Source organism: Brachycentrus maculatus, unplaced genomic scaffold, assembly GCF_059751285.1.
Source record: "Brachycentrus maculatus isolate JH-2025_06_01 unplaced genomic scaffold, ASM5975128v1 h1tg001060l, whole genome shotgun sequence".
In the NCBI taxonomy this organism is placed as follows: domain Eukaryota; kingdom Metazoa; phylum Arthropoda; class Insecta; order Trichoptera; family Brachycentridae; genus Brachycentrus; species Brachycentrus maculatus.
Genome location: NW_028281767.1, coordinates 59,609 through 80,540, shown reverse-complemented (window position 1 = coordinate 80,540; position 20,932 = coordinate 59,609). Strand labels below are relative to the sequence as shown.

The following is a 20,932-nucleotide window of genomic DNA, read 5'->3' as shown; positions in this document are numbered from 1 at the left end:
TGTATAAAAAAAATCTCATAGATATTACTCATTTTCAGTGAGTTTCAGGTTTTCGTTTAAAAGATGACGCAGACATATTTTCAAATTTCGCGTTTACTTTGCGAATATACGCACCACACAAAGCTTGTATTCTATCTATTTTACAAATATTTATTTTATTTAAACTTTCAAGGAGTTATTCATGGCACGTAATAATGTTGACACGGTTGATATTATATCATTTCATATTTTTAAAATCAGCAATAAAATAGCATTATTTTATTATTATTGATATCTCCATATAGATGAAAAAAATATGAAATTCCGGACATTTCAGGGGCTTACGACTTATTTATTTATTTATTTATTGAATGGCTGAAACCTTAACGATAATACATTTAATACATATATACAGTATCTAATCATAGAAAAATATACTTGTCATAGACTAGCTTTAGTGATCGGTTTGAAGGTGTGCAATATTCGAAATTCAACCCATGATTGACATGAATTTTCGTTACCAAAATCTGATTTGAAAAAAATGACATTTGCAAAATACTGTGAGTTTTAAACTTGATTCACGAATTAACAATTTATTAAATAATGAAGTTAAATTTTCATAAAACGATTAAAATTCATTTTTTTTTAATAAAATAAAAATTCTTTTAACGTACATATATTTCTTCTGTTGGTGTGGGCAAAAATACCATATTTATATTAAAACTATACGTTTGAGTGGAAATTTAACTTAAAGATATTCTTACGGTCTTCACGTTTATCAGTTTTTGGAGCATAGAAGATCCACCTATTTAAAAACAAAACAGCCAAATTACAATATATGTCTATGTATACTGGAAGCTCTTTGACGTCTTGGATTAAAGCTAACCTGAACGGTACATTCGCCTTAAAGCAATACTACTCTGAATCCAGATTTGTTTAATAGCTTTCGAGAAAACCATGATATTGAGATTAGGCAAATTCAAATGGATATCTGGATAATTCCGAATATTGAACATGCTCCTTCAATTCGAAGCAAATTAGACGGTTTCATTGAATACAAATTGTGCGTATTACAAGACTGTTAATGATTTCGAACTGAGACGAGCCTATCTTAATTAATAGTTGGTTTAGAAGCACTCATACCTTATTAAATAGTTATTAATAATATCAAATGAAAGGGGAAATTAAACGAATAATTGGCTTCATAAAGTTGATTGGGTAATCAAATAATTAAAATTAAGAAAATTAAGGATATGTCAAATTATTGAGAACTTTATAAAATTAAACAACTTTGTCTTCACCACTTTTTTATTATTATTACACTTTGACCTACAGGTTTCGACAAGAACCTTGTCATCATCAGGATTTATTAAATTCTAAAACATTTAAAACATTAAAATATTCATATTTAATTACATTCCCTTTATGGTCTTTAGGTTTTCGGTAGGTTAAAGTATATTGATAATAAAAAAGTGGTTAAAACAATGTTGTTAAATTTTATGAAGTTTATAAAATGTGTCACAAAGTATCTGCAAAAAACATTTAAGAAATTATTGAGAGCTCAAAAATAACAGAACTTTTCAAACTTTTTATTTAAAGATCAAAACCTTGAATTAATTTTAGTAGATATAGTTTAGTAGGTTAGTAAATAATGGGTTTAAATCATTTAAAAAAAACTGTTTGATAATTTTTTTACCAGCTTGTCTTGACGGTAGTCGAAATAAAAGACATATATTGCGTACAAATATATCGTATTATTTAATCATTTAAAAAATTAAAACGAAAAAAGCAAGTATAAAAAGTAAATAAATTTAATATTTTAAATAACAGCAAAAAATCTGGAGAAGCTGGTAATTACAATACTACTCTCCCTCATCTGTGTCCATAAACACTTTTGTGATGAAGTTGGAGCTCTTCATAAGCGTCTCTCGGAAGTCTGCCACTTAACTATCTTATGTCTTATTAGCCCATTTTAGTGTAAATCTTAGAAAAGCAAACATACCACTCGCTCTACAATATTAGGGTAACGTCATGAGGGCCTTGTATTTATTATTGTGACAGGTTTTTTTATCTTGCGCGTCTCTGTGTGAACTTACACCACAATTCACTGAAATATTGCTGCGTATACAGGGCGTGAATGTTTTATTCTTTACTAAAATAGAGCAACTATAAAAAGCGTAGAGGGTGGATATACACAGTATTGATAAAAGATGTTCTAATTACCTGAAAAGTTAAGTTAAATAATAATGTAAGTAAATATTAATGAAAACACAACGAATTTTCAATGAACAATTAATTCATTAACCTAGAGTAACTGAGTAAAGATATTTATAGCATTTTGAGTATGTCCAAATACTTGTTCACAAATCTGGATTATCTCCAATTATAGGAGTTATTTTTCACATATTTTTTTTCTTGTATGATTATAATCCAGGATTCGGACCTCTCATACTAATAAAAAAGTTTCCGCTCAATAAAAAGCTTCATCTCATCAATAGATGTCTCTAGTGAAGTTCTAGTGATTCAATAACAACGTTTCGAAATTGGTTCATATACTGTATATAGAACTTCCAGGAATTTGAGTAGTGTGGTTGTCAATAATGAGTAGAATTGGTGAATGTTCGTGTGTAAAGTAATCACTTAAACCTGCCTATTACGTTCGTCAGCACCGTAAATGCCCAGATTTCCATATTCTTCTTCATCTTTGATGAGAGGTCAAATTTATAAAGATACATTTTATAGGTGTATCGACTAAGGTGAAGTATATATTATTATTATACGAAGGAAAAATGGAAGTATGAGCATTCCAAGACTTACGACCCGGCATTTGGCTAGCTGAAATTATCACTTTATACTTCAGTTTTTTTCCTAATTCTTATAAACTTATTGTGTAAAGAAAACTGCACTGTTATGTTAACTTGATCGTTTGATTATATGAAGGCAAGGTGATCAGTCTCGCGATTCCAGTACATGTCTAAGATGATTTAAAATAAATGTTGCAGTAAAAAATCTCTACCCCCTTTTATATATTATTTATTATTCTCTTTTAAACAGCCACTATTTTCTTTTCTTTATTCATGTGTATGTTAAACCTGTACTTTTATTGGTATCCTTAATTTTGTTATGTGGTATTCACACGAATTTGATGATACACATCTAAACGAATCGTATTGTATTGTTTTGTATTTTATCACGTGTTTTTCATCATGTATGAACCATAAATAAATAAATAGACCTCCAAAATATTGGTCACGAAAAACTTAGATTAATGGTATTTTATCTTTGCTTTGCGTCAGACATGAGACTAATGGGCTACTGTTATTTTTGGTTTCTTGATTGGGATGGTATTTGTTACTTATTATCGGTTTGTGTTTCTTTCCAGCTTAATATTTTGGTGTCAAGTTGTTAATTGTATTAGGAGCTAGAAATTCGCAATATGCTACCACATTTCTGCACTAATTCGGATGGTATTCATAACTTTTTCTTGATTTTTATGACAAATAGTGAAAGTTTAAAGAAGATAGAACTACGTAATACGGAACCAAGTTTCACCAACCAATTTCATTTAAATTTGAATATCACAAACCAGCTTTAAACCAATTTTTTTTCATTAATTGACCGTCATTTTGTGGTAATATCTACCCATTTTTAATTAAATTTGACTTGATTAATACCACCTTTATAAAAAGTGGTATTAAACAAGTAAAATTTTAATAAAAATGTTTTTTTATCCCTCAGTCTACCGCAAACAAAAACTATCGATAACTACTGTTCTGGGTCCGATGGACTCTTATGTGATGTATGGTTTTTTTTTTTTTATTATTTAAAAGCCTTGGGTCCGTTATATATTGTTATGTCTACATAATCTCACTATTCTATTAAAAGTTTAAATAAACCCAACATTAACTTCGGAATGGGTCCATTGGACTCGCTTAGTAGGCAGAAGGCTAAATTTAGGGTCCATAAGGTAAGTGAGGTAAGGTATTTTACAAAAATGGCGCTATATAAATTATTAAAAATTATTATTATTATTATTAACACGTTAAACGCCATTGGGGTCACCGGTGACCTCGTCTGTGTTGGACCGCAGTGACATTGGGGGCACCAGTGACCTCAATCAATAGCTATATTCAAAATGCTTTAACTATGAAACATTTAATAAACGAAATACATTATACTATTAAAATACGTATATTACAAAAATATTTTTTTTTTGAGAATTTCATAATTGACAAATATTAGTGTTGGGGTTTCACGTGTTAATAAAAAAAAAGTATATGACGTTGAAGGCAGACCATTAAAGTACAAAATCAAATAACCTCTCTTGTTAGCTGAGTACAAAGTCTCACAAGTCGCTATATACAAACGAAGAAGTTATTTGTTATAACAACACTTCACTTCACTTAAGGATATCTCAAATCTGGCTTTGCATTTACAGTGTACAGATTCCATAGACAAAGCATAAAAGGTCTGCTGGAAGATTGCGCTCTGGAGAGACGGTATTATATTCTTGGCCAACCTCCAATTCAGTGTATCTGTCAGAGATATCTCCTAATGTCGCCCAGTATTTTAACTACAGCAGGGCTGTGCCAAGGTTAACTCGGGCTTCTTTTATTTAACGGTTCCCGATATACCCAACCTAATTTGGTCTACAGTCGTTAGTTCAGTAATATTAGCTGTATCTCAAATGACATTTTGATGACAAAAGTTTTGAAAATTTTTCTTTTTATATTTAATGTAATATATCAAACTTGATTAAATTTTGTATAAATTGAATCGGCATTTAATTTTTGGTAATGTAATAATAATATCTATCATATTATTTATTGATTCGGCATTGTGGAATGACATGTTGATTATTTTTTAAAAATTAAACACTTGAATGTACCACTTTAATGAGTTTTATTTATATAAACGACTTGTTTCAAAATATATATATATAAATAAAACTCATTAAAGTGGTATATTCAAGTGTTTAATTTAAAAAAAAAATATATATCCATTTTCATTGAAATTTTAGTAAGTAAATAAAAGCATTTATCAAATTGATTAAACTATTGTTTTTATTTCGAAATTGTTAAAAATAATGGCTTTAATCATGCAGGATTTAATAATTTTGTTAAAAATCCTTTGTCTGTTTTTTTTTTAACAATATTGTCGACCGGTTTCAGTCTCAAGACAAATTAATAACATAAGCTTTTAATATTAATTAGACTTGCAGATCAAGTTGTTTGCTTTGAAACCAGTCGACGTAAAAATTATATAATACAGTATCTAAACGATTCAAAATGACACATAAAATTTTTTCGGTTTTTTGGGCAAATATGTATGTATAAAATAGTTATTTATCGTATTAAAATATATTGTTTACTTAATTATTATTTATCAATGATCTTTAAATTATTTAAGCAATCACTAACGCACCACTACACACCTATGTCACATAAAATTAATATTTTTAAGTTACCATGAAAATACTGATATAATAATTAAATATTTATAACATTATGTATAAAAAAGTAGAACTACTATTTTATTACCACTCGTGATGTTTGAAATATAGCAGTACTAACGATGTTATAATAAATATGATTTATTATTTTAAAAACCAGAAGAGACTTTTTTTAAGATTTCTATCTAAGTATTATTTTATCGTTAATCTTTTTAATAAACGACTTTATATCGTTACGCGTGTTAAGCGTATAATGAAACATTAACATGCATATTTACAATTTTTTATTTTATTTAAATCACTTGATGACAAGTAATTTAAGTTTTTTTTTTATTTACATTAAAGTAACTGTTTTAACTGTCCACATTTTAATATAATTTAATGAATGAATATCGAAAAGTTAATATTATGTTTTTCTAAATGTCTGTTGATTATTGTTAATGTTTTTTGTCTCTTTTCTTATATCCTTTACTTATTGATATAAATGTATATTTTTCTTAGAGCCAAAATCATTTGTAAACGAGTGGAGGCTTAGAAAAATAATTTAAATAAAATGTCTTTTATTTTTGAAGCTCAGTACTTAATAAGAGATTTTTTTAAATATTCATTTTATTATTGACTACAAAATAATACTTATTTTTTACATTGTTTACTTCAGCCTTCTTCCTGTGTCCAGTATTAAACAAATGCCTCCCTTTTGGACTCCCAAAGTTCTCTGTTGTACACGACTCTTTTCCAGTCACTTTCCTAACGTCATTGGACCATCCTGTTCTAGGCCTCCAGACGAGCATTTTGTCCATCTATCTTCGGATATACGTACCAAATAACCTGCCCAGTTCCAAAACATTTACATAATTTTTAAAGAATATTTTTGGATTAGATTTTTTCGTTTTCCGCATTGTGGCGACGAAAAACTTTAAAGTAGGCAAAATCGTAAATATTCGTGAAGACACGTTATTCTGCCGCCCTTTTAGGGTCCTAAAGAGGGCCCTGATATTGCCTATATATCTACATTCTATACCGAACTTCACACTGTACATCTTCTCACCTTCTTCCCCTGTTAGCACACCCCTGAGTACAGTGCGCGGGGTACAGGTCTATAGGCGGCCCAGAATAATTTACAGTTAGCTCCAGATTAATAATCCAAACTCCTGCGACACCTATCCGGAATTCCTACTTGCAATATTTTCAGACAAATCCCGTTTAATGTTCAATGAATTTTTATCCTAGGGGCTGGATTTATTGCTAATGTGGAAAATTATTTCATAAAACTGCATACTTGTACGTATATTTTAGGCAAAGGAGGTCTGAAAGCATGGTATACTTGATCATTTAAGCTTTTACATACTTATGAAATTATGCACGGTAAAATTTAAAAGCAAAAGTTCATCGCGCTAAGTGAAATCATGTGCGTCTAATTATATATGTCTAATCATAAATGTGATTTATCTCTTTGATTATGAAATACTTATTATCTCACGAATATTAAATAATCTCTTTTGTTGATATATAAACATGGCTGACGAAGAATATAGGTCTATTCATTTACAGGGATTGCGACCCGTCAACGACCTGTTTAAGTGATGATTTGATACCCATGATTGACCACCACATTACTCAATTTTCTGTTGATAAATTTATGCTTCAATCCAAAAGATCTTACGTTTGCTACTTCTTCGGTGACATCTACGGTTGAAATTAACAAGTTTTTATCAAACAATACGCAAAAACGTATGTAAAAAAATCAAAGCTTTATTTAAAAATTCGGATATTAAAAACGTCAAGTTCTCAATCCATTGTCATCAATATCTTTCATATTTAATCATACCATTTAATTATTTATTAATTTTAATTTCATGTACTGAAAAGAAAAAGTACATTGGCGGGCTTATTGTAAAAAAGCCAAACCTTCCAACCAACCAAAAGCAGACTAGTGATATTAATCAAAACGTTTCATACCAGACATTGCTGTTTGCAATCAGAGGGTAGATAGTACTTAAACATTAAAAAAAACATAAATTACAAATTAAAGCGTTTTGAAAGCAAATATCAGATAATTATAGTGCACAATTCTTTGCCATTAGTAAAAATCAATGTAATGTAGTATTTTCTTTCGAGTAACTGTTTAGCTGTAACCGAATTGTGAATTAAAACAGGTTACTTATGTAACCAGTTAAAATTATTGTAAAATGTTGTCAGTCAGTAAAGAGCATCTCTGTAGGAGAAGAGGCTTGGTTTGGATGACATCTTGGAGAGGTGTTTGTTTCTAGATAAAGTTTCCCACCAAAGACATTCACGTTAAAATTAGTGTAGCGGTTTTTAAACTTTTGTGGCGACAGAACCTCTTTGAAACAATTTATATTTTACAGAACCCTAAAATAATAAAAAATTAGGTAATGTTTATTTTTCAATCAAAATAATTTAACGAAAATCGTTAAAAGGTATATGCTTTTATAAATCTTTTTTATGTTTCACAAATTCAACAATGAAAATAGATGATATAAAAATCCTCAAGAAAAAAATTAAAGCTCTATACATTTAAATCTTTAAAAAAATATATTAAAAAAACTATTATATCTTTTATTATATAACATTAAACCACGAGTGTAAGTCCCTTTCCAAGCACAAGAGCACAGACTCTTTTATGGAGAGGCACAGCGAATCGAAATATAAAAGTTCTACATATGTATAAATGATTCAAATGTTATTATGTTATAAATAAAAATGTAAATATATTAAATGAATAAAAAAAAAAAAAAAAAAAATAATACTTGAAGTTCTGAGACAGACTTTCATAGAGAAAATATTCAATAAATTACAACATATGACAGTCAAACTCAGTGAGGGCACATTATTATAATTGTGTTAAATGAAATATATAAATAAATAAATAGACTGCAGACTTCTACAACGATAAACAAAATAATGCTAAAAATAATACTCGTAAAAGCTTACTTGTTTTGTTTGCCGTTTTAGATCCTAGCATTATTTATGACAGTCAGAGTCCTCGCAGAAGGCTATAAAACTAATAAAGTTGAAGCCTGAGTAGGGCCATGATAAGCGGTGTTACATAAGCCGTATCTAGGTTTTATAGTCACTTGGATGCTCTTTTTTTAAAATGGGAGTTGAATTAATTATGTAACTTACTCATTATGTACAAGGTTTAAAGATCATTAAGTGGATTTTTTTCTGCTAACCAAAAAAATTGTTTAATTTTATTTTGTTTTGGGAACAGGAGAGATAATCAAGTGTGAACCAATCGGGAATTTCTCAGCATTTGCTCATTGCTGGGAGGAAACCACGTAAAACTCCTTAGGAGAAGTCGGAATGTTGACTGTCGTCAACAGACCATTCGTTCCTCAAGAAGAGGGATCGGCATTTTGTATCCTTAACTTAAACGTTAGATAATTAAAGAAAAAAAAACGCATATGGTTCCCGAGCCATACTTTGACGACCTATGGGTGAAGACGTATACAGTCGACAATACGAGTACTCAAGAACTGTTCCGACTCCCAGTACATTTGGCGTGAAGTGATCCTTTGTTTTAGGCGCGGCGTTTAAATTTACTCAAACTGTTTGTTCCATTATCTCTCCTGTATTGAGCCAACTACTCATTCGAGCTCTCAATAGGAACAGTTTCGAAACTAAGTAATGTAATAATGGCTCCGTGTAAGGACCGCTCGAGGGATGCTTGGAGTATAACGATTGCAAGAAACTAATTAAGTATTCGGTCGAGAGTGAATTTGTTGCCTTAGTTTTGAGCTCACCTAGCCAAATGTTACTCAACATATCTTATTTTGTGACCGTAAATGATAATGTTGGTACAGTCGATAAATTCGTTTATTGTAACTGCAGACAGTTGGTAGAATTCCATATTGAATTGTTGGGTAATATATCCAAAATAAAACAAGGTTTTGTTGGATTGAATTCTACATTTATTTATGTATATCTTAATACGTGACGCGTTTCGTCTTCTTAGTGTTTGATAATGTCCTAAGAAGACGAAACGCGTCTCGTATTAAGAAATACATAAATAAATGTAGAATTCAATCCAACAAAAACCTTTTTTTATTTTGGATATATTACCCAACAATTCACTAACTTTGTGATTTTCCATTTTATAACTTAGAAACCAAGATTATTTTTAAACCACAAAAAAATGTCATAAGGCATAAACCGCAAGGGTAGGAAGAGAAAAAAGAACGTCACACCAATCTGTATTTTCAAACAATCTTCGGTTCTTCTACATTTATGCATCTCCTCACACACCCGCGCCGATTATTCCCACTTCTAACCTCATCACTTTCAAGTATTTAAAACACTCGATCATGCCAAGTTTTTTTCGGTCTCCGTCTGCTTCTATTAGTAGATGACGAAGAATATGGAATTTTAGCTGGTTCCAAACCAGCCTTTGACACGACATAATCCTTGTAAATACCCAGACCTCCATATTCTTCTTCATCTATGTTAAGATGTCACAAAAAATGTAAAAATCACTTCTTATTGGAGAAAACACAGATTTGTGAACAAGTGTTTGAGCACACTCAAAATTTAATGATTTTTTTTAATTATACAAATAATAAATACATTTTTAAACAATACATCTTAATATCGGTTATTATAAAAAAAAAAAGGTTTTTGACCATTTTTGATAATAGGAATATGAAAATATGATAACAACACCTTCGTACAACTGCCCATATGTAAATTCATGTTATAAATAATAAACTTTAAAATATTAAGCCAACGATAATGATTGTTATTGCTAAAGTTGGTATGAGTAACTTACTTAATAATTTAATTAAAATCCTACTTAAGAACTTCAGATTGTATTTTCTTAACTCAACAACGACTCTCGGTGAAACTTTCCAGCTTGGATGTGAGTTAGATAATACATACGAAGCAGGCTTACTTCCGGTAGCATACAAATGATTTTAATTGATAAATTAATTACCTTACTTTGAAGTGTTCTTTGGACACCAAATTTTGACTTAATTTATAAATCTGGAAATTATTATGACTTTTAAAATGCATTAAAAATACGTTTTATTGTTACATGGGAAATAAATAAGGACATTGAAGGTAATGTGAAGTCTAAAATGATCATTTTGAACATAGGGGTTCCAAAAATTACAGTTGAATTAAATCTCGATTAAACAATAAAATAAAATAAAAAATAGTATGAGATACCAACGTGATGATGGCTGTAACGACGAAACCCGATCAATGGTCAAATAATATAAAAGCGAAAAAAGCTTTACTGTTGATGTTTGTATGTATAATGTGCAGTTCCACCTAGAAATGTCAGTACAAAACCTACATACAAAATAATTTTATGATAGTTAAGTTCCTAATATAATCTTCGTTAGAATAAAGACAGGGATTTTTTTTAAATTTTTAATGTTTACTACTGATATTTTTTGGTGGAATTTTTTACGGTAAAATAACTACCATGTAGCTTTTTATGCGCTTTTTTTTTTGACCAGTAACTGTATTTAATCGTATCGACATCATCAGGTTGGTTCACCGCTAGTTTGTGGAACCCGGTTACTAGTCAAATAAAATAAATGTGGAAAAAACTAAATACTTACCGTTTGATTATATTTGAATTAATGATGAATTTTTCGTTTATTTGTTTAACACTTTTATCTTATATCATTAAAAAGCTACTTGATTGAGTCACAAACCTGTATAAAATATTAGTATTAATCTAAAATTCGATTGCTTATTATATAAACAGAGGCTAAATGAAAGCGACGAGCAAATGAATGATTTTATTAGTTAAACTATGATAAGAGAAAATTTTACTGTGCTGCTCTAGATAATAAATAAAAAAAGAAGATAATCAATAATATACGCCATAAAATATAAAAAAAACTCGGGTAGTCCAATGACGACGAATTATTCTTTACTTTCGACTGATGTTACTTCAGACCTCTGTTTTGCCTTTTACTGTACTATGCCAAGCAAATCGCATCTAATGAAAATTCTTTTTCTTCTAACCCTTATCCGCACCCAATGTTGCATAGGTCATGCATCGTTTTGATGCAGTGTTATCTTAATTTTTTTTTATTTTTTATTGGAAAATCAACAATATATATTTTGACAAAAATAACATAATATGATAAAATACAAAAAATAACAATTCCAATTAAAGGTTTCCATCTAAGTAATCTAAAAATATAAAAATTTAAATAAACTACATATCTTGATCGTTACTTACATGAAGACAATGTGATCACTTCTGCTGTGATCAGTCCAGGGTTATATGAAATATTAGAGTGTAAAACTACTAATATTTACATATTTTTACCTCCCCTTAGGAATCGAACCCGGTATCCCCAAACTAACTAACCATTACACCATGGAGGACGACTTAAAAAGTACTGCATGTCAAATAAAATGTAGGGAATAATGTCATCAAGAGAAGACTGCGGTCACACAAACCGACGTTTAGCTGTTTTTTCCTTGCTAGAAAATCCTGATTTTTTTTCGTATTTACAGAAATGTGGTGCCTTCGCATCACAGAGCTGCGCATCTCACCCAGCGCAGTAGAAAAGGGCGGTAGAGTGACGTTACAGTGTGTATACGACTTGCAAGGGGCTCCCCTATACTGCGTTAAATGGTACAGGGGTAGGCACGAGTTCTACAGATACTCCCCAGCCGAGAAGCCTAATGCCAAAATTTTCCCTTTCACTGGGATCAATGTTGATGTAAGTATATTGAAAGCTGTCCCACCGCATGCCCAGATCTGATACAGAAGCATCTAGGCTTCCTGTCAGATCTGCTCTTGCTTAGCATAATATAAAATGTATGATATAAGTATAATATAAAAATGTCAATACTCAATATTAGTAATCTGGTGTAAGTTTAGTCGGGTGTTCAAATCTCAACGCGTTCAAACGCGCTGAGGGCTGGAAGTGTATTTTATGAACAATTTTTATTGGAATTAGACCTTGTTTTAGAAAATACATACATAAATTGAAAAAAAAAACATATTTATTATTTTTTTAAACGCCTTACCTTTCAATAACGCTTTTCTTTTCAAAACCATATACTTATTTTGAAGGAAAATTGATTTTTTCAATACAAAAACGGGGTTTAAAGAAAAAAAATCAATATATCAAATGTTACTTAAGTTTAGAGGTAATTAAGTTCTGATTTAACGTATATTAAGTCTTAATGTGTATAATGTTTGTTTGCAAGGGTGTTTTTTCTGATGAATGTTGACAAATTCAATCTCATAGTTTTTGAAAGAGATGATGAAGTAGATATGGGTGTAAAATATTAACATATGTGAAAATATTAGAACAGGTGGATTGTTAAGTATATTTGAAATGTTTTCTAGGGATGAAAGGATTGATTAAGGTAAAGAAAGGACATCGAATGGAACATCTATCGTTTACATGAAAAAAGATTAAAAGTTTGAGCATTCAAAGGCTTGATGACCTGGCATTTGGCTGGCTTAAGTGATCATTTCAAACAATTTGTGTAATGTTAACCATTCTGCTATTATTGAATATCAATAGCCAGCCAATGGCAGATTACGAGCCGTATGATGCTCAGATTTTCATCTTATTTTATATTTAATACATTTAATTTCTTTGTACAATTTAATACAGTTATACATTTCTACTTAATACAATCTTATAATTTTATTTGGGTTGAGCCTCTCCAAAAAAGGGACTTGTGCAAGGAGAGGGACTTGTATTAAGATAAATAATACTTTTTTTTTTACTAAAATGTAAGTAGTATTATTATAAAACCTCTCACCGTAAATAATAACATAGGTAACGTTAGATATTTTATAATTAAATTAAGACATCTTATAATATTGACATAACTTACGCTGGTGTATAAAATAGTGTTTGAAACGATAAAAAAAATCTTAATAATTTATTTACAATTTAATTTAATTAAATGAAACAAATTTGAGTGATTCTTATATATTAACGCTGTATTATTCACTGTTTGCATGATTCATCAATTCATTGACCATGGATTATTAGATTTATGGAATCATTAATAAATTATACATTAAGAAATAATAAAAAATTGCCAAGAATTTTGTAAGGAATAAGTAAAGTTTCACGATAGCGAAATCTTTCGACAGCGTTTTTTTTACTCCTCGCCCTAAAATTGATCACTGTTTTGACCCAATTCATCCAAAAATAGGGCTGTCGTCTGTTTGATCTGGTTTTAGTGATCGGATCACAGGTGTGGTACATTTCATATAAATTGATGCTGATCTTTTGAGTGAACTGATCTTACGCACCTGTACTAAAGAACATGAAATTGAATGAGTGCAGTCCTGTTATATCGTTTTATATCATAAAGTATTTTAAGAAACTTTGCAAATGGTTTGACAGATATTCTATTGAATATATACATATCTTTGTACTAGCTCAAATCAATATAAGATATATTGAAAGCTCCTTTTGCCGGTCTTTCTATAAAGATGGGATAAATCTAGTCTTCGTTTTATTTTCTTCAACTTCGTATGTAATAGAAGAGCGCACATGCGATTTCTTCGAATTCCATTTTCATAATATAGCTTTGATTCAAAATGAAAGTTTTAGAGTGTTGATCCTGAATTGTCACGTGGCTTATGTCGCACGTACAAAATAACGCGCTGCTTATTGTGGTAGTGGGTGATGGCTGTGTTTCCTTATTTTTCAGGAGATTATTCAACTATTAAGATTGTAAAATAACAGTTTTGTTGTATTTATTTGTAAAATATTTCAATATTTACAATATCTTTTAATAAAATAAAATAAAATAAAATAAAATAAAAATTATGGTAGATAATAATAGGGAAATACAGGCATTATAAAAAAATATTTATTTATTTGATGTGGTAACGAAAACATTACTATTTAATTTATTTATTTTAACTTCATGTAAAGAAACTAAATAAGTACATTAGCGAGGTTATTGCTAAAACGCAATGTCTTCCAACCAACCAAAACAGACTCGCGATATTGATAAAAACGTTTAATACCGTATATAGCTGTTTGCAATCAGAAGGTAGATAGTATTTGAACATTAAAAAAATATATAAATTCCAAATTAATTGATTTATAAGACCTTTGTACTAATAACATATTGTGTAGTAGTTACGCTGTGCCTCTCTAAAAACAGACTAAGGTTTTTGTGCTTAGAGAGGGACTTACACTTAATATTTATTATTTACTTAAAGTAAATAATGATATGATTGTCTTTTTTCTTTGCAATATTTAACACTTTAACTAAATACATACTAAACATAAACGTTAACTAAAGTACTAATATGTTATAAAAGCTAGTTTGTTACTTGTTTATTTTTATAACTTAAAAAAATGTACATTACGCGTTTAATTTTTTTTACAGAATTTTAATCTGTATTTGAAATATTGGATGAAGTTTTGTCAGATTTTTCTGTTTTTGCATTTTCTTATTGGAAAATCATTTTGGAAACTCAAACATGAACTTAAGCACTAATATATTATAGGTTATAGTTTTATATGAGAAATGGTTTAATTTTTGGTTTAATGATCTTTGATATTTAATTTTATTTCCTGTAATTAACGAATTTCATAATGTTGTTCACTGTAATACGTACGTAATAAGGGTTAATTAATATTCAGCACCACTGACATCCCTTGAAATTTAGTCGATATTACGATTAGTCGGTAGATAGGCATATCGGTGAACGAATTAACTTACTGATGTTTTGACCCAAACTAATTAACCCTACTCATATGTTACTAATCAAGAACACGTGTGTTCATTATTTAACAAATGATATATGTGATATTGGGAGCAGTTAATTAAAAATAAATAAGTATACTAAATTTGAACGCATATGTTTTTTTTCAATTATTGATGTCTCAAAGAGACAAAATAATTTAAAGATAGAGAATGTGGATGTTTTTTTCTATTTATAAGGCTTGCGACCTTTAATCTTTAGCCTGAGTAATCACTTTATAGAACTGTATAACGTACACATTTTTTGTTGTTGTCTGAATATCCACATATCTTAATTAATATGAATTAATCCAATACACGATGTGTCCATTCCTGTGAAAACTTGAGGATCAATGATATTAATTAATATAACAATGATTTTGGATAATTTATATGGGAACATTTTTTGTAAAATACTTCCATAGAGGCTTTGATGTGAAACATTTTTACTCTTGAACAAAAAAAAAGTTGAGAGAAGGTTTACTTTCCATTGAATAGAGCGTCAGATTATCTAGTCAACTTTGTCGCATCTGGATCGGGTCTGTTAGGGTCACATAGCCATTGACTAAAAACTAAATAATCATCACGCAGCTTCTCCGCAGAGGAAGGCAGAGAGAATTGAATGCAAACATTCTTCGCTTCTTACACATTCGCGCATCTTTTCATACATACCCTCCGATTATTTCGACTTCTGACATGTCCGCTTTCAAGTATTTGACATACATGATGATGCCAAGTTTTCCTCCGTCTCCATTTGCTCCCTTTTCTTAAAACATGCGCCTCATTAATTGCTTTGCCATTTAATAACAAAATAAAATTATTAAAGCATTATTTAATTTGAATTGAATTAAAATTTATTTAAATCTGTTTTATTAATTAATTTTAGTTTTGAGCTTTCGAGTGCACTTTTAATTTTATCTATTAATTTTGTGCATTAAAAGCATTGTTAAATTTGTGGTATGGTAATATAACACTCTCTTTATCATTCATCGTTCACTTTGTGTAATACCACATAATATTTTAAATAGTACATATTACACAAAGTGAACGTCGAATAATAAGGAGAGTGTTAATATTGATAGCCATCTTAAAAAAATCTTTATTCTCGGCTGAAAAATACTTAAAAAACACTAAAATTAGCATATGACGGTCGTCAGCCCCATAAATGCCCAGACTTTCATATTCTTTCTCATCTTTGATGACATGCCAAAAAATAATATAAAAAAACTAGCTCGAAAAATATAAACACAATTTTGAAATACTGTTAAAGTAAGGGTAAATACAGGGTGTTTTGTTTAGGACACTCAATGTTAAGTTTAATACATATTTAAAAAAAAGCATTTACTGTTAAAAACTACGCTTATAGTAGATTTGAAATTTTCAAAATGGGACCCTATAAAGAATGATGAAAATATTTCTTGAAATAAGGTGTGATGTAACATATGATTTCTTGTATAAAATGTAATATGCAATATGTATGTAGTATGCAAAGCTTCAGATTTTATAGGAATTGGGACTACTAAAGTAAAGTAGCAGCTATTACGATCAGAATGTCACTTGAGAAAGCTTTGGGACCAGCCCCTCCGCTATTTTATGGCAATTTTATATTGACATAAATTTAATGAGGCAATGCATCATAACACGAGCTTCGCTTAAGGCCTTATGACGGATATATTATGTAAGCCTACTTTAGTCAGACAAGAAGGAAAATTCGAAGAACGACCTCAGATGAAATTTGTTGAATTTTCTTCGAAATGAGTTTCTTATAAGAATGGCTCAATTTATAGTCCATTAATAAAATCAATGCCTAACTAACTAACCATCACGCCACTTCCTTGCAGAAGTAGACAGAGAACGCTACATCACTTTGTATTTGCAAACATTCTTCGCCTCTTCTACATTCATGCATCTCCTCATACATGCTCGACGATTATTACGACTCCTAACCTAACAAGGAAATAAAAATATTATTCTTAAACGTATCCAGTAAAAAATAATTTTAATACTCCCTTAGGATATCAAAATGAATGAGATATTAAGCTTTATAAAAATTCTTTTTATGGATAAGAAATAAACAAGTTTTTGAGAAGATGTGATGTTAAATTTGATATTTTGTGAGTAGAAAAGTTACTTATTTAAAATATTATATTTTTTGTAATTATACTAAACAGTTAATAGGAAAATGCTACAATAACTGATAGGAAATTAATACCACCAAGAATATCGATATAAGAATTAAAATCATTGTTACCAAATAAACATTTTTGGAGAAATCTTTAGAAAGTAGTACTCACTTCAAATTGATTAAATTTTTACTTGAAATATAATGAAAGGTAATGAAATGTATTTAAAAAATGTTTTTCTTTGATTCGACGCAAAGATTTTTCTTTTTTTTCCTTTCAGTAAAAAATGACGGAAAGAAACGTCTTATTAAAAGCACAACGGGTATTTATTTTGAAGCCTTACTTTTGACGTAAGAAAGCCTTAAAATAAATCCCTTAATAGTATTATATAACACAAAAAGTAATTATGCTGTGTTTGAACCATCCGCTCTTCAAAGGTTTTTTAAACCAAGCTTCATTATTATAAAGACGTTATATGTAGGTAAATACGGGCGTATAAGTAAATGATTTTGATGAATTCTTTGTATTCGCTAAAGTACCAACGAAAATCTCATTAGATCTCAGTATATTTAATTACTAATTTAAAATTCTCATTACAGTAGAATCATTTGAATTTTTTTTATAAACAACGCAGTTTTTTTTTAAAGTAAACAAAACTATAAAAAAGTATTTTAATAAATTCAAATGAACGATAAAATGAAAAATCTGAAATATATTCAAATGACAGATGGAAAAAATAGGGAATAATGACGCTTTATTTATATTGAAAAAAATACTAGGAAACTAATTGGGTAGGATTAAAAAAAGTGAAAAAACCTATTAACACTCTTCTTATCATTCATCATTTATTAGTGTTATACGACTTAAAAACTTTATTTCACGACTTCTGGTTTTGGAAAGACTATTCCCACATTGAGTTAACTGAAGATTGTAAAGAGAGTGTTTTATTATCATACCACAAAGTTGATAATGCATTTAATATAAACTGACTCACTTACTATCACGCAGCTTCTCTGCAGCGCTAGGCAAATGCGATGGGACGCCACAACGTTTTCGAAAGCAATCTTCGCCTCTTCTGCATTCATGCATCTCCTCATACGTAAATGTTGATTATTTCACATCTTGACCTGACCACTTTCAAATATTTAAAAAACTTGATCATGTCAACTTTTCCTCGGTCTTATTCTTTTCCAATTTTTATTTACATTATATTAATAAATGTATTTTACCGTTCTTTACTCACACATCCGATTCATTTGTCCAAACCATTTCTGCCTTCTTCTGCTTCTATTTCTTAATATATTCGCTTTTTTATTTATTTCACTGTTCCTTTTTTACTATTTCGATTCTAATTATTTGTACAAATAACAAAAACAACAAAAAATATCAGTCCATTTGTTCATTGAATATGAAAAAATACACAAATAAATTGAGTTTTTTCTTATTATCGTTGAAAATTTTCTAAAATGTAGAGAGTATATTTAACATATGAGATACAAAACAGAATATTTTACAAAAAATGCCATATCTGGATGAGTTAAGGCTAAAATAAAAAAAGGCAAATATCCAAATTATACGTCTCTGCTATCCTAAATATTAATAAAATATCGATTTTCAATATCAAAAAAGGTTTTAGTGATTAACTGATATTATCAGTACTATAAATATTAAAAATATGATTTTTTCTTTGTTCATAGCTCTCTCAGTCAAATTCATCGCAAGTGATGCTGCAAAGGGTGGGATTCGCCCTTTCAGGAAATTTCAGCTGTGAAGTATCTGCTGATGCTCCTTCCTTCACTACTGCTGTGAGTTCAGCTCACATGGAAGTTGTGTGTAAGTAAAAACATTCAATACTTTCATTGAAATCAATCAAAGACAGCAACTAAATGTATTATTTTTTGGAAGAATATGGAAGTCTGGGCATTGACAGGGCTTACGACCGTCATAGGCTGTTTTATGTGACCACTTTGCCCACGTGTCATATTTACCAATTCTACCCATGATTGACAACCACACTACACAAATTCTTGAAATTTCCAAACAACTGTTCAAATTCGAAAAAAGTGCTTGAATTCACTAGAATTTCACTAGAGACATCTATGGTGAGATGACTATTGATTTATGATGATTTATTTTGCAGAAACTCTTTCATATGTATGTGCAGTCCAAATAATGGATTATATTCACATAGTCGAGAAACGCTAGAAAATATACTTTTAAATTCTTTTTAATATGTTTATTGTATTTCAATTAACGAATCATTTTTTGTGTCTTGTGGCTTCAAAAGTTTATAACAAAAAAAGTAAATGGAATTTAAAATCATTATCATCAATTAGATTTCTTAAAAAAACATTTATACTTTTTCTCAATAAATAAAAGTATTCATTCAAATACAAAATATGAGATGAGTCCTGAAAAATAAGTTTGTTTTCATATTTTGTGTTTCTTGTTTTTACTTGTACAGAATTTATATTATGTGGGATTATTAAGACCTCATTTTTTTACGGAAGGAAACAACTTTTGTTCATGTATATTCATTAGGCTTTATGTAAATTAAAACAAAATTATAAATTTCTTCTAAATATTAAATCTCCTAAAGTAATTTCTACACAACATTCGGATACGCGCGTATTTTTATGTACATGTATGTCAGGTAAAAATATGTTTAAAAATAGTGGCGCAATCTTTGAAAGTAGCAACAATACACGCGATACTAAAAATTTCCGACAGTGTGCTTCCTTGACAGCATCTGACTAATCATATTCAATGTATGCGATTGCATTGTTGTAGATTTTTAATATTCATTGTTTTAGCATTGCAAAATTAAACATATTAAAAATCTGTACGCCTCCGTAGTGTAATGGTCAGCACGCTCGGCTACCGTTCTGGAGGTCCCAGGTTCGATTCCCAAAGAGGGTAAAATAAATATAAGTGATTTTTTTTCACTGTCATATTTATTCAATAATACCCTGGACTAGTACCTGAAGCGGAGGGCTGATCACCTTTCCTTCATGTGTAAACGATCAAGATAACACTGCGTTTATATGACGCAGTGCCCTATGCACCATTGGGGTGCGGATAAGGGCTTTATTATTATTATTATTAAAAATGTGTGTTATTTTTTCTCATATTTTCCATCTAACCAATTTTAGCCACAGCAACGCGTAGTAGGGTACAGATTTATATGTATTTTATATTTTCAATGCATAATTCACATATTTTTCTTATTCACATTCTAAACAAAATTAAAAGTTTATTCAGATATCAAATTATTTTTTGACATCTCATCAGAGATGAAGAAGAATATGGAAGTCTAGGCATTTACGGGGATGACGACCGTCATAGGCTGGTTTAAGTGATCACTTTACACACGTGTAACATTCACCAATTCTACCCATTATTGACAACCACATTACTCAAATTCTTGGAAGTTCTATATATATGAACCAATTTCGAAACATTGTTCTTGAATCACCAGAACTTCACTAGAGATATCTATTGGTGAGATGAGAAGAAGCTTTTTATTGAACAGAAAATCTTTTATTAGTGTGTGAGGTCCGAATCCTGGATTATAATCACACACATGAGAAATACCAGAAAATATCATTTTCATTTTTATTATTTGAGCTTTTAATTTGACCAGATAATTTAT

At 29.6% G+C, this 20,932-nt stretch overlaps 1 protein-coding gene across 1 annotated transcript in view; it reads left to right on the top strand.

Annotated features, from left to right (window-relative positions):
- LOC148299583 (uncharacterized) overlaps nucleotides 1-20,932 on the top strand; it is a 46,735-nt gene that overhangs the window by 12,686 nt on the left and 13,117 nt on the right. The window contains exons 2-3 of the mRNA XM_088275922.1: nucleotides 11,936-12,144; nucleotides 18,978-19,113. Of these exons, the coding sequence (XP_088132048.1) occupies nucleotides 11,936-12,144; nucleotides 18,978-19,113 (345 nt within the window). The remainder of the gene's footprint in view (nucleotides 1-11,935; nucleotides 12,145-18,977; nucleotides 19,114-20,932) is intronic.